The sequence below is a fragment of the Eptesicus fuscus genome, chromosome 8 (assembly GCF_027574615.1).
Source record: "Eptesicus fuscus isolate TK198812 chromosome 8, DD_ASM_mEF_20220401, whole genome shotgun sequence".
Classification (NCBI taxonomy): Eukaryota; Metazoa; Chordata; class Mammalia; order Chiroptera; family Vespertilionidae; genus Eptesicus; species Eptesicus fuscus.
The window spans coordinates 12,763,244-12,775,576 of NC_072480.1; the positions used below are offsets into that span (position 1 = coordinate 12,763,244).

At 45.2% G+C, this 12,333-nt stretch overlaps 1 protein-coding gene across 2 annotated transcripts in view; it reads left to right on the forward strand.

The window, feature by feature from the left end:
- Nucleotides 1-12,333, forward strand: part of ATP7B (ATPase copper transporting beta) — a 48,156-nt gene that overhangs the window by 9,120 nt on the left and 26,703 nt on the right. Inside the window, exons 3-6 of one of the 2 annotated variants that reach the window (XM_054719779.1) lie at nucleotides 3,043-3,300; nucleotides 5,160-5,323; nucleotides 7,510-7,671; nucleotides 9,783-9,859. In XM_054719779.1, the coding sequence (XP_054575754.1) occupies nucleotides 3,043-3,300; nucleotides 5,160-5,323; nucleotides 7,510-7,671; nucleotides 9,783-9,859 (661 nt within the window). The remainder of the gene's footprint in view (nucleotides 1-3,042; nucleotides 3,301-5,159; nucleotides 5,324-7,509; nucleotides 7,672-9,782; nucleotides 9,860-12,333) is intronic. The other variant, XM_054719780.1, reaches the window with a different exon arrangement.

Sequence of the window (12,333 nt, forward strand, 5' to 3'; positions counted from 1 at the left end):
ACTGGGCAGAGGAGACACAAGCATAGGTCCACAGGCAGGAGTCCTCCAGGTATGTCTTGAAAGCAGTCTGGCTTAGATGTAGCTTGGGTATAAGGTTGTACAGGTCAGCACCCCGGTCCACACCACCATTATCTGTCTCCCAGATCTTGCAAGAGGCTCTGAACAGGTGCCTCTATTTCCTGATTTTCATCCTTGCAGTGTTTTCCCTGCCCAGCATTCACAGAGATCCTGTTATTCTGCTGATGCTCCAAAACTCTCCCTTCTCATCTTGTAAGAGGAGGAGCCCTTATGGTGACCTAGAAGCCCCCTCCCTCACCCATTACCTTTCTGACCCCTTTGGAGTCCTCATATTGGGCTTGTTGTTGCTGTCATCTCTGCCTGGAGTTCTCTTCCCTCAAAGTCCACATGGTTCACTTCAGTTCATACATGGTCTTGTAGACTTTTCCCAAAGCATATATAATTTATATTTAGAAATATGTAGGTTTGTATTAGACATAGTTTTGTAATATCTTTTTTTTCTCTGCAATTTATCAGAATCATCCTTGTAAGCTCCATTCTTATGTCTGCATAGTGTTCCATCATATGGCTGTACCATAACTTAGTTGGAGTTCTCTTAGACTGTTCCCATCTATTTTGTGTGCAGGTGATTGTAAATAATACTGATGGGCATCTTTGAGGCTAAATCTTTGTATACATACTTTATTAAATAGCTGAAAGTGCAAATGCTGGGTCACAAGGTATAAACATTATTTAATTCCATCACAAATATTTATTGTACCTCTACTAAGTACCAAGCAGTTAGAGGAACTGGTCTTAATAATACATATTGCCAAGTAATCATCCAGAAAGCCTATTCAATTTATATGCTCACCCATGGTGTTCACATAGATTAATAAAAGTTCTAGTAGCATAAGCTTGTTTGGGTTTTTGTTAACTTATTTTAACTTTCTTTAGCAAGCTCCAGAAGCCCAGAATAATAGCATGAATATTATGGAGATTGTTGACCACGATATTTGGATAGAAAGGCAGGTGAATCCAGAGGACAGCTGATGGACAGGGAAAATAGGAAGAGGTTGGACAGGAGGGTCGATGGGTACGGGAGGTGGAGTGTTAAGAGGTGGCCATAGAATAGAATTTGTGAGTTTGAGACTGCAGGGGTAGAGTCATTTTGAACAATGATAAAGTCTGGGAGAGTAAACTGTGCTGGTGGGTGAGGTGATGTCTTTGCAGCAATACGGTAGGGATCCTGGAAGGCCAGAGTACTGAGGGTCTTCCATGAAGGTGCTGAAAGTGTCGACCAACTGGACTCTTAAAGTGAATATAAATAATTTGAGCACATTTCAGAAAATGAGCAAAACATTCTAAGATGTGAGATTTATTCAGAAGGGAAACTTAAAATTCATGGTCTGTTGTCAATACAGGTTAATGCCAACTTTTTTTTTTTTTAAATAGGTGACTTTTTTAAAAAATATATTTTATTGATTTTTCACAGAGAGGAAGGGAGAGAGTTAGAGAGTTAGAAACATTGATGAGAGAGAAACATCGATCAGCTGCCTCCTGCACACCTCCAACTGGAGATGTGCCCGCAACCAAGGTACGTGCCCTTGACTGGAATCGAACCTGGGACCCTTTAGTCCACAGGCTGACTATCTATCCACTGAGCCAAACCAGTTTCGGCATAATGCCAACTTTTATCTTCTGCAGCAGTGGATTTTCAAATGGGATTTCATCATTAAATGATGTAATTATCTTTTCTACATCATAGCTATTTTGTGTCATCAAAATCATGTGACTTTCTGGATGAAAACATTCTGTAATTTTATCTGTTTGACAAAATCAGTTATATACATTTGTGGAAGAAAGAACACTAGCTCCCCTAAATCCTTGTAATTTAGTGGGGAAAGGATGGTCTTTTCAGTATATGGGGCCAGATCAATAGGATATCCTAGTGGAAAGAAATTAACCTTGACTATCACCTCATACATATATAAATGTTAATTTGAAGTATATCATAGGCCTGATTGATTGATAAGTTGGGCTTTATTAAATTAAGGACTTCTTTTATCAAAAGAGACACCATTAGATGAGAGTGAAAACACAAACCATAGACTGAGAGCAGATATATGTAGTTCAATCCACTGACAAAGGATTCATGTCCAGAATATACAGGACATCTGTAAACAATAAGAAAAAGACAGACAACTCAGTAAAATGTTTTGGATAATTTTCATTCTCATGGGGAGGGAGCAAACCTCTGCTAACCTGAATGTAATAACAGTTTAAAGGAACAGAGCCTATAGTTAAATAGACCTGGTTCAAAGCTAGCTTCACTATTACAACCTGAGGGGTTTGGGTCAAATTATTTAATTTTGTGTAACACATTTCTTTATCTATAAAATGAGAATAATAGTAGTATTTATCACATAGCTATTTTAAGATTAAAGGAGGTCACATGTGTGTTTAGCAGAGTGCCTGGTGAGTTCTTATTGTTATCCTCATCTAATTAGAGCATTATCTAGCCAGACCATTTCATTCTTCAAGTATCGGCATATTTCATGTATCTGTAATTGTGTGCCTAAGAGAGAAACAGTGATGAAAAGGCCAACCGGTGTAACCTCTCCAAGCTTTTTTCTGAATACGAGAAGCCTGATGCACGAAGATTCATGCCAGAATGGGCCTTCCTTCCCCTGGTTGCCAGCACCACCTTCGCTCCAGGCCGGAGCCGCCTTTCCGCCTTCCCACGCTGCTCAGAGGCCTGGAGCTGCTGGGGGTGGGGCGGAACGCCTGCGTCGTTGCCATGGCGATGACGCAGGGGTCCCGCCCCACCCCTGGCTGCTCAGCACCCAGGTACCCAAATTAACCCACCATCTTTGTTGGGTTAATTTGCATACTCACTCCTGATTGGCTGGTGGGCGTTGCGAAGGTACGGTCAATTAGCATGCTAGTTTTTTTATTAGGTAGATTGTCAGGCTTGAGCTCCGGCTGTGAAGAAAATCTCAACTATTTGTTCTAATTTGAATGATTTCTGGCATTTTATTCCAGCAGACTATCCTGGCAACCATGTTGGAGAGCACAGTGTGGCGAATTCCACAGCACAAACTACAACTGGCCTGCCTGTTTCTGTACAGGAAGTGGCTCGCCATGCTGGGGGCACCCCTAAAATCCACAGCTCTGGCCTCTCAGCAAAGTCCCCACAAGCCTCCACAACAGTGACACCAAAGAAGTGCTTTTTACAGATCACAGGCATGACCTGTGCTTCCTGTGTGTCGAACATAGAGAGAAACCTGCAGAAAAAAGCCGGTAAGAGACTGTGCCCACCCATGTTCCACTGGGAATGCTGCATCTGGGCTGTCCAACACTGAGTTCAGCAAAATGGGGCACCATGCTGTCCCTTCAGTCTCCACTGTTTGCATTTATCAGTGGCCTGATAATCTGGTAGCAAGTTCATTATGTGACGTATAGATGTTGGTCTAATGTTCGTGGGCAGTTGGCATCTGTTCTTTAAGAGGTATTGAATGTGTCTGAATAAGTTAGCTATGGGAATTCCAGTTTAGAGGTCATGGCACATTCCATTGGTAGCCTCTCAATTGGCTTGTCCTTCTAGTATCCTTATCTTTCTCCTCCAATTCCATCAACCTCTTAGTATCAAGTGAATAAATAGCCTTTATTTTGTGAAGTTCCAATTTCAAATATTTCATTTTGTTGTCCCTGTAAACTATAGAGTGCTGTGGATTTGCCAAAGTCTTGTCTTCCAAACTACATTTTCAATATTCTCTTAAACCTGAAAGTGCAACAAAAATCCTGTCCCAATTTTTTGTTTGGAAAATATTTTAACCATGACCCTCCCATGCCACCGGAGTTAGAAAAATTTTCCCTTTCCTCACTCCAGTGGTTTCATGTGTCTCTCTGATGTGTCTCCCTGGCCCTTAGAGTCAACCCTAAATTAGGATGACACTTTGTCTAGCCTCTTTTAGCTCCCTGGAGCTTTAGAATGACCTTGTTCAAATTGAGGTGTTAAAGGGACTTCCTTTGTCATCCACAGAAAGGCTGCCCATAAAATTAACCTGGATCTCACAGTGTCTATGTTTCTGTTCCTGACTTGAATCCCTTATTTTTAGCCTTTATGACATTCTTTTTTTGTTGTTGTTAATCTTTACCCAAGGATCTTTTTTCTATTGCTTTTCAGAGAGAGTGGAAGGGAGGGAAGGGAGCAAGAAGAGAGGGAGGGGGAGAAACATTGACGTGAGAGAGACACATCAATAGTTGCTGAGAGAGACATATTGATCAGTTGCCTCCCGCATGCACCCCAACGGGGGTTGGGGAGCAACCTGCAACCCAGGTACCTACCTAACCAGGAATCAAACCCATGACCCTTTGGTGCTCGGGCTGATGATTTAACCACTGGGAACACTGGTCAGGTCCCTCATGGCATTCTTAAAGCACATCATTGCTTTCATCTATATCAATAAACCTTTTCCCCCTTAAACTAACACAATAGTGTTATTAGCAAGATAGTCCATGGGATTTCTTTTTCACTTCTTGGAATGATCAGAAACTGAAAAAATGTATGGAAAACCAGTTTTGAAAATTATTTTCCTTTATATGAAAGTGACTGAAGAAAAAGTATATCTTTACTGTAACAGTAGTTGCTGGCTGCAGACTAGATCCCTTGCTTTGAGATGCTTGCACCCATCAGGGTATTCTACAGCCTTACTCGGAGTGGCCCCCCGGGCCAGCGGCACGAGCATCACCTGGGAGCTGGCTGACCTGCAGAACCTCAGATACTACCCCAGACCCACTGAACCAGAACCTGTAGTTTAATAAGGTCTTCAAAGTGATTCATATGCCCATTAAAGTGTAAGAAATATTGTTCTAGAACAGTGGTTTATACTCTTGGCTATACATTAGAATCACTTGGGGAGCTTTGAAAAAGATGCCTCGCACTCACCTGCAGATTCTGATGTAATTGGTCTGGGTTAAGAGCCAGGCATGATGGTAGTTAAAAGTTCCCCAGACGGTCCTAATGTGCAGGCTAAGTTTGAGAATCACTGTTCCAGAGACTGCAGGGGCAGATGGTCTTGTTGTTGTTGTTTTTCTAGGTTATGTTGAACACCCAGAGACCTTGCCTAGAGTGTTACAGCTGTAGCTTGTGGTTTCAGGTATTCTCTCCGTGCTGGTTGCCTTGATGGCCGGAAAGGCAGAGGTTAAGTACAATCCAGAAGTCATCCAGCCACTCGAGATAGCTCAGCTCATCCAGGACTTGGGCTATGGGGCAGCAGTCATGGAGGACTACACGGGCTCGGATGGCGACATTGAGCTGATTGTAAGTACAGTGACTGAGCTGGAGCTGGGGCTAGCAGGTGGCAGGCCTCTGACAACCTGCAAATGTGATCAGTCGGCTTTCCCCACCTTGCGTATATCAAGGTTGCTGTTGTTTCCTTGGTATTATTTTGTATTGAAGCCAACAGGACCTCTTCATTTTGTGAAGGAATGTTTGTTACGTCAGAAAGTCACAGGAGTGAATCCCATTGGGCACATTCAGGCTATTAGGAGAAGGAGGAGGAGATGGTGGGAGTGTTGGAGGAAGATGAATTTAGTTAAAATGGCGACTGTCCCGAGTTGGTGGTTGGAGGGAGTTGAAGAGGAACACTCCATACAGCCTGCATACAGGAAACTAGAATGGCAGCGGTGTCTTGAAGCTAGAGGAGGTGAATCGGCACTGTAGCCAGTGTCATTACAGATGGAGGGGGCTTGTAGTGGGCACAGGGGCATCCAGAAGGTAACTGGTGACAGGATTGTCCCGAAGTGCTCAGTCTGGGTGAAGGCCAACTATAGTTGCTGTTCCCAGTGTGATCATGGTGGCAGGGGTAGGGTGGTGGTGGGGGGGGGGGGTGTTTTCTGTCCATTGTTGCCGGCTGCATGTGTCAACAAATGGTTGAAAACAATAGGTATGTCTACTATTTTGAAAATGCTATGTTTACAAGCACTTACGTACAAACCTCGTTTTGTGTAAATAAAGCAGACATAGAAAAAATGCACAAGGAATTGAGTAATGCTGTTTTACTTAGGTAAAAGAATCTTTTACTTCCTTCCTGTGTTTAGTCACTGCCTAATGGTAAGTAAATGTTTGAAGAATAAGTACTAAGGACACGAATGGCACTTTGACCTGCTGATAAGTGGTGTTCTTTGTTGAGTGAAGTTTTTGCTTTGGATGGGCCTCCCATGTGTGTTGAGTGGGAAAGGGTGATACTCACTGGATTACGGCTCAAGCAGGCACCCTGCTCAGACCACTATGGTGTGGAAAAATCTGAATCAAGAATATTGTTGGGAAAGGTGAAACTTTTTTGAGCAATGTTTTTATCATCACATGTTCAGACATTTTATGTTTGTATGTAATGGTATTCTGGGAAATGCTGTCCACTGATACTTGGAGGAGTGAATTATCTGGCTTGCCTTCTACATATTACAGGGACGGAATGTCTCATTCCTGTTTCTCAAATCCAGACACACAGCCGGGCGTGGCAGAGCAGCAGAGCTTGCATGGGGCTTGGTTTTTTAATTAGAATGGAAGGGAGGGGGAGAGACACAGAGAAAAACATCGATGTGAGAGACATACATTGATTGGTTGCCTCCACACGCGCCCTAACAGGGGCCGGGGATTGAGCCTGTAACCAAGGTATATGCCCTTGACCAGAATCGAACCTATGATCCTTCAGTCCGAGGGCTGACGCTCTAACCACTGAGCGCCCGGCCAGGGCTTAGCAACCCTTTTTAGTTGGGTGCTCGAGATCTTCATGTGGTCCCAGCCAACATGGCAGGCTTCCTCTTCATTGCATATCCTGTCATATCCTGTGCCCTGCCAACGCTGACTACTGATGGTTGCCATAACACTACGTGCTGCCCTGCCTTTTGTCTTTTCCCATGGTTCTCTCTCTGTGGTTATTCTTACTTTCACCTGGAAATACCCTATCCATTCTCTGGGACTGCCTCAAATCCCATCAACTCGATCACTCACTTTCTACATCATTTTCTCCTGTTGATAATGAGCTATTGACATTCTTACCCACAGCTGCAGACCAGATGCCAGCAACACTCGGGACCATAGAGAGTATTTCAAGAGCTCAGAGGACTTTGTAGAGTTGCACATCCTTGTCAGTTTGAGGCAGAGAAGGTGCATGCGCTGTTATTTTGGTGTTGCTGGTGAGATGACTGAGACAGAGTGTAGCTGGCTGATGAAAGCCCATAGTTGTCAGAGCCGCTTCTGTCATGTGCCATCTGCTTAGTAGAGTGGCTATGTCTCCTGTACCAGAGTTGGGGAAGAACCACTGTTTCTATTCTTGATGTCCCCGGGTGAAGGATCGGGGTGAAGACGTTGCTCACAGGGTTTGAAGGTGGGAGTGCAGAGTCTTGGGGAGGGTGCTGTAGGAGGAGGGGAGGCTCAGAAGCTCGTGGCTGCCTGTGTGCCTCTTTATTCTGGATCAGCAGGATTTTTGTCATCTTGTGCTGCAGATCACTGGGATGACCTGCGCTTCCTGTGTTCACAACATAGAGTCCAAACTCATGAGGACGAATGGCATCACCCATGCCTCCGTGGCCCTGGCAACCAGCAAAGCCCATGTGAAGTTTGACCCTGAAATTATCGGTCCGAGGGATATTGTCAGAATTATTGAGGTAAGTCAGTCATTTAAAAAATTAGTCCCATCTTTTAAAAAACTAATTTATACCCATTGTGGGAGAGAGAGAGAGAGAGAGAGAGAGAGAATGAGAGAGAGAGAGAGAGAGAGAGAGAGAGAGAATATAGCTAAGAGAAAAAGGTCACCTAAAATCCTTCAACTTTTCCATTGGAAATAAAGTGAATCATTACAAAATAAACTGAAGTTAAGTGAATATCAGATATTCTAAGAGGAAAAGCAGTGAATGGATAAGAATGTTGGAGAAAAAAGATGTTATTGTTTTAATTTCAGATATTCCCTGAGAAATATCAATATTGACAAGATAAGATACCTGGTACATGGAGTTAAATCACTTAAGTATACTTTTTAGGTATGATTTATGTCTGTACCAAGTATCTATAGACTAAAGAAATGTTGATATTTGAAAGAATTATATGCATTTGCCACTATGCTAGGCCTGCTCTATAATGGGAGAGTTTGGTAATTTCTCCTTTGGAAAATCAATTAGAATAGTTTTCACACACTCCCTACCTCTCTGTTCCACTCAGTCTGTCCACAGACATACCATTTCCTTCCTAAGGTCTATATTATACTGCACCATAAGAGGAAGAGCATTAGTGGTGATCTTAATGGGTTAAGACAGTCAAAACCAAACAAGATTAACTTGTAACAACTGATGGTGAAAGTAAATGAAGTTTAGCGGAAACTACTGCTTAGGAACTTTCTTATGAAATGAAACATCTTGTAGCAGGTTTAATTTTGTCTATACTTTTCTCTTCACTGTGCATGTGTTTGAAGAGCGATGTCTGTTGAATGGCTTGGCAGAGCTTTTTGACATGCAAATAATACTGTCACTCTGCACTGCGGGACAGTGCCTTACACTCAGAGACAGACAACACAGCTTCATTATCAGATGAGGAAAGATCCCAAGAGGGGCTAAGTACTTTGTTCACTGACGCCCAGCTAAAGGTTGCAGGACTGTCTTTCAAACCCAGCTCTTACCAGCCTTTCTATTTCTACCGCACTACAGGCCTGTGATATGGCATTGATTTGGCTAAGAAGTCAGACTGATATACTAAGTAGTGGGGAGAGTCAAGGTGGTACTTTGAACATGGCTCAGTATCCTTCTCCTGTATAATGCCCTCGCTGGCCTCCACGCTGTTCTCTAAGCTTGGCACGGCCCCCCTCTTTGCCCTTACTTGAGGTAGACTGCCAATGTCTGGCCTCTATTCTTGTGATTCTGGGGCATCTTTTCCTAGTAAAATTCGGGTGGTATTATTTGTGTAAGGATTTGTCTTCAGACTATCTTAGATGCTCTCTCTCCCACCATAGCTTTAATTTTTGCGTGAAATCCCAGTGCCAGAGTTGTGGAGCCCTTCTTTATTTTGTGTTAGCTGACAGAACATTTCCTGACAGCTTTTTCTGTTTGTATTCCTAAAGGATATTAGAGACATTAGTGATCAGATCAAATAAGGCAGAGAGGGCAAAGAAGAGAGGCAGCAAAGGAAATGTTTGGGTTAATCCCTGAAGACAGCATCAGAATGAGGTGCCATCTCTGGTCTCAGTGGAAGTGACAGCTTGCAGTTGCGGAAGTAGCCAAGGTCAGCTCCGAGTGAAGAGGCCTGGGTTGAGAGCCTGGAGAAGTGAGCACTGGATCTGGGTATTCTGATAAAGCCGTGCCTTTGGGCAGAGTATTTAACCTCCCTGACCCTCAGTTTCCTCAAGCAGAGAATGAAAGCAGCTGACCACCCTGTATTTGGGATTCCTTAACTCAGAAATTCTGAGTTTACAACTCAACACTGATCAGCTTGGGGCACACTGATATTGTCTCCAGAGCCTGCTGCCTTTGTTGACAGAAGGAACGGGAATTGCCATCAGAAGCCATCTCCTTGGGATGCTGCAGCCTCTAAGCGTAGATAGTGTGGGTCCTCTGACAGGATTCCTAAAGTGATTTGGGTAAAGTTGTGGGAGGGAAAAACAGTACATTTCTCTAAGGCAATTTTAGATTAGCTTCCTAATATCAAAAGATGTAAAATGCTTTCTACCAATGCATGTTTTAACCAAGTGCCTTTCTCTTTGTTTCCCCGACCTGTCTCTTTTAATCATAAGGAAATCGGCTATCATGCTTCCCTGGCCCAGAGAAACCCCAACGCTCATCACTTGGACCACAAGATGGAAATAAAGCAGTAGGTGGAACAGAAAAGATCAACTGAAGCTCTTGCTTCCCTTCCCCTGGGCGTGACCCTGCCTTATTCTGTGCTTCTCTGTGTCCCTGATTCCCTGACTTCCCACAGTGTTATCCACTTGGATGGGTTGCCTTTGCCCTTGTTATGTTAAACCTCTAGTGCTGTTCACCAGACCTTTTTGCTGTGACAGAAACATTCTATATCTGCTCTGCCCATTATGGTAGCCACTAGCTAAGCTACTGAGTACTCAAAATACAACTAATCTCACCGGGGAACCGAAGTTTAAATTTCATTTAATTTAACTAATTTTAATTTAAATAGCCACCTATGACTGGTGGCTAACAGATGGGACAACACTTTTTTTGTTTTTTAAATATTTTTTATTGATTTCAGAGAGGAAGGGAGAAGGGGGAGAGAGACAGAAATATCATAATGAGAGAATCATTGATCAGCTGCCTCTTGCATGCCCCCTACCGGGGATGGAGCCCACAACCTAGGCATGTGCCCTGGCCAGGAATCGAAGTGTGACCTCCTGGTTTCTAGGTTGATACTCAGTCAATCAGCCACACTAGCTGGGCAGGGACAGCACTTAAGTTGGAAGGAAGGGAGCATGGATTTTTTATTTTACAGTCTTTTGATAATTTATTTGAATGGGTTCTGGAACTGTGATCCAAGGACAAGAATCATAGCCAATTGGAAAGGAAATAGCCTGGGAAGCAGGAGATCTGAGTTCATTCATTGTTTCAGATGTTCACATATTCATTCAATAAACAAGGCCACTGTCATATGCAGGACACTGTGCTAGGTGTAGGGGATGAATAGAATGTCCCTACCTTTGAGGTGCCCATTCCCTGGCTGGGAAAGAGTGGATGAGTGATGATTCAAGTGAGTTCTGGGAAGTCTGGAAGCCAAGAAGCAGAGGACACATAATCTGGGCCTCAAAGAATGAGTGGGAGTTCCCTGGGCTGAGGGAGTGGGTGTGGAAGTGAGGGTGTTCTGGGGCACAGTGGCAGGGGAACTTCAGGGACTCCTAGGTGGTTTCCTGTGGGTGGTTGGCCTGCAGCAGAGGGCTGGCAGGAGAGGCATCTGAAAAGCCAGTGAGGGGCTAATTCTTGGGGTCTTGGGTGGCCTCCTGAGGAGATGAGACTTGAATCTCATAGGCATTGGTTTTCAATTAAGGTGCATCAGTTCCGACAACCATTTAGTTAGAATTTCATGGATGCTGAAGCTAATGTGAAACCACAGCTGTCACTGATGACCAACCCCCGTTTCAAATTTCAGTGTTCAACAAGACAGTTTGACTGTTCTCCCCAACTATTTTAAGTACTAGTGGCCCAGTGCACGAAATTCGGTGCACGGGGGCGGGGAGGGGGGTGTCCCTCAGCCCGGCCTGCACCCTCTCCAATCTGGGACCTCTCGAAGGATGTCCTACTGCCAGTTTATAGGGATCGGGCTTAAACCGGCAGTCGGACATCCCTCTCGCAAACCGGGACTGCTGGCTCCTAACCGCTCACCTGCCTGCCTGCCTGATTGCCCCTAACCACTCTGCCTGCTGGCCTGCTTGCTCCCAAATGCCCCCCACCACCGGCCTGCTTGCCCCCCAAGACCCCCCCCACCAGCCTGATTACCCCCAACTGCCCCCCCCCGTGCCAATGTGCTTGCCCCTACTTCCCCCCCTGCCAGCCTGCTCACTCCAAACTGCCCCCCCTCCCGCTGTCCTGATCACCTCCAACTGCCCCCCACTGACAGCCTGCTCGCCCCCAACTGGCCCCCCTGCTGGTCTGATCACCCCCAATGCGCCCCCCCCACCACCACCAGCCTGATCACCCACAACTGCCTTCCCATCCTGGCCTGATCACCCACAACTGCCCTCCCCTCTTGGCCTCTAACTGCCTCTACCTTGGCCCCGCCACCATGGCTTTGTCCATAAGAATGTCCAGAAGGTCTCCTGGAAGGTCTCCCAGTCTAATTAGCATATTACCCTTTTATTAGTATAGATAGAGGCCTGGTGCACGGGTGGGGGCCGGCTGGTTTGCCCTGAAGGGTGTCCCGGATCAGGGTGGGGGTTCCCTTGGGGCCATGGTCAGCAAACTGCGGCTCGCAAGCTATATGCAGCTCTTTGGCCCCTTGAGTGTGGCTCTTCCACAAAATACCATGGCCTGGGCGAGTCTATTTTGAAGAAGTGGCATTAGAAAAAGTTTAAGCTTAAAAAATTTGGCTCTCAAAAGAAATTTCAATGGTTGTACTGTTGTTATTTGGCTCTGATGACTAATGAGTTTGCCGACCACTGCCTTGGGGCATGGGGCGGCCTGGGCAAGGGGCCTGTGGTGGTTTGCAGGCCAGCCACGTCCCCATGTTTTCAAGCTGGCCACACCCCCTTCTCACTGGGGTGCCTGGCCAGCCTGGGTGAGGGGCTGATGGCTGTTTGCAGGCTGGCCATGCCCCCTAGTGGGAACCCTCACCCCATGGGGGCA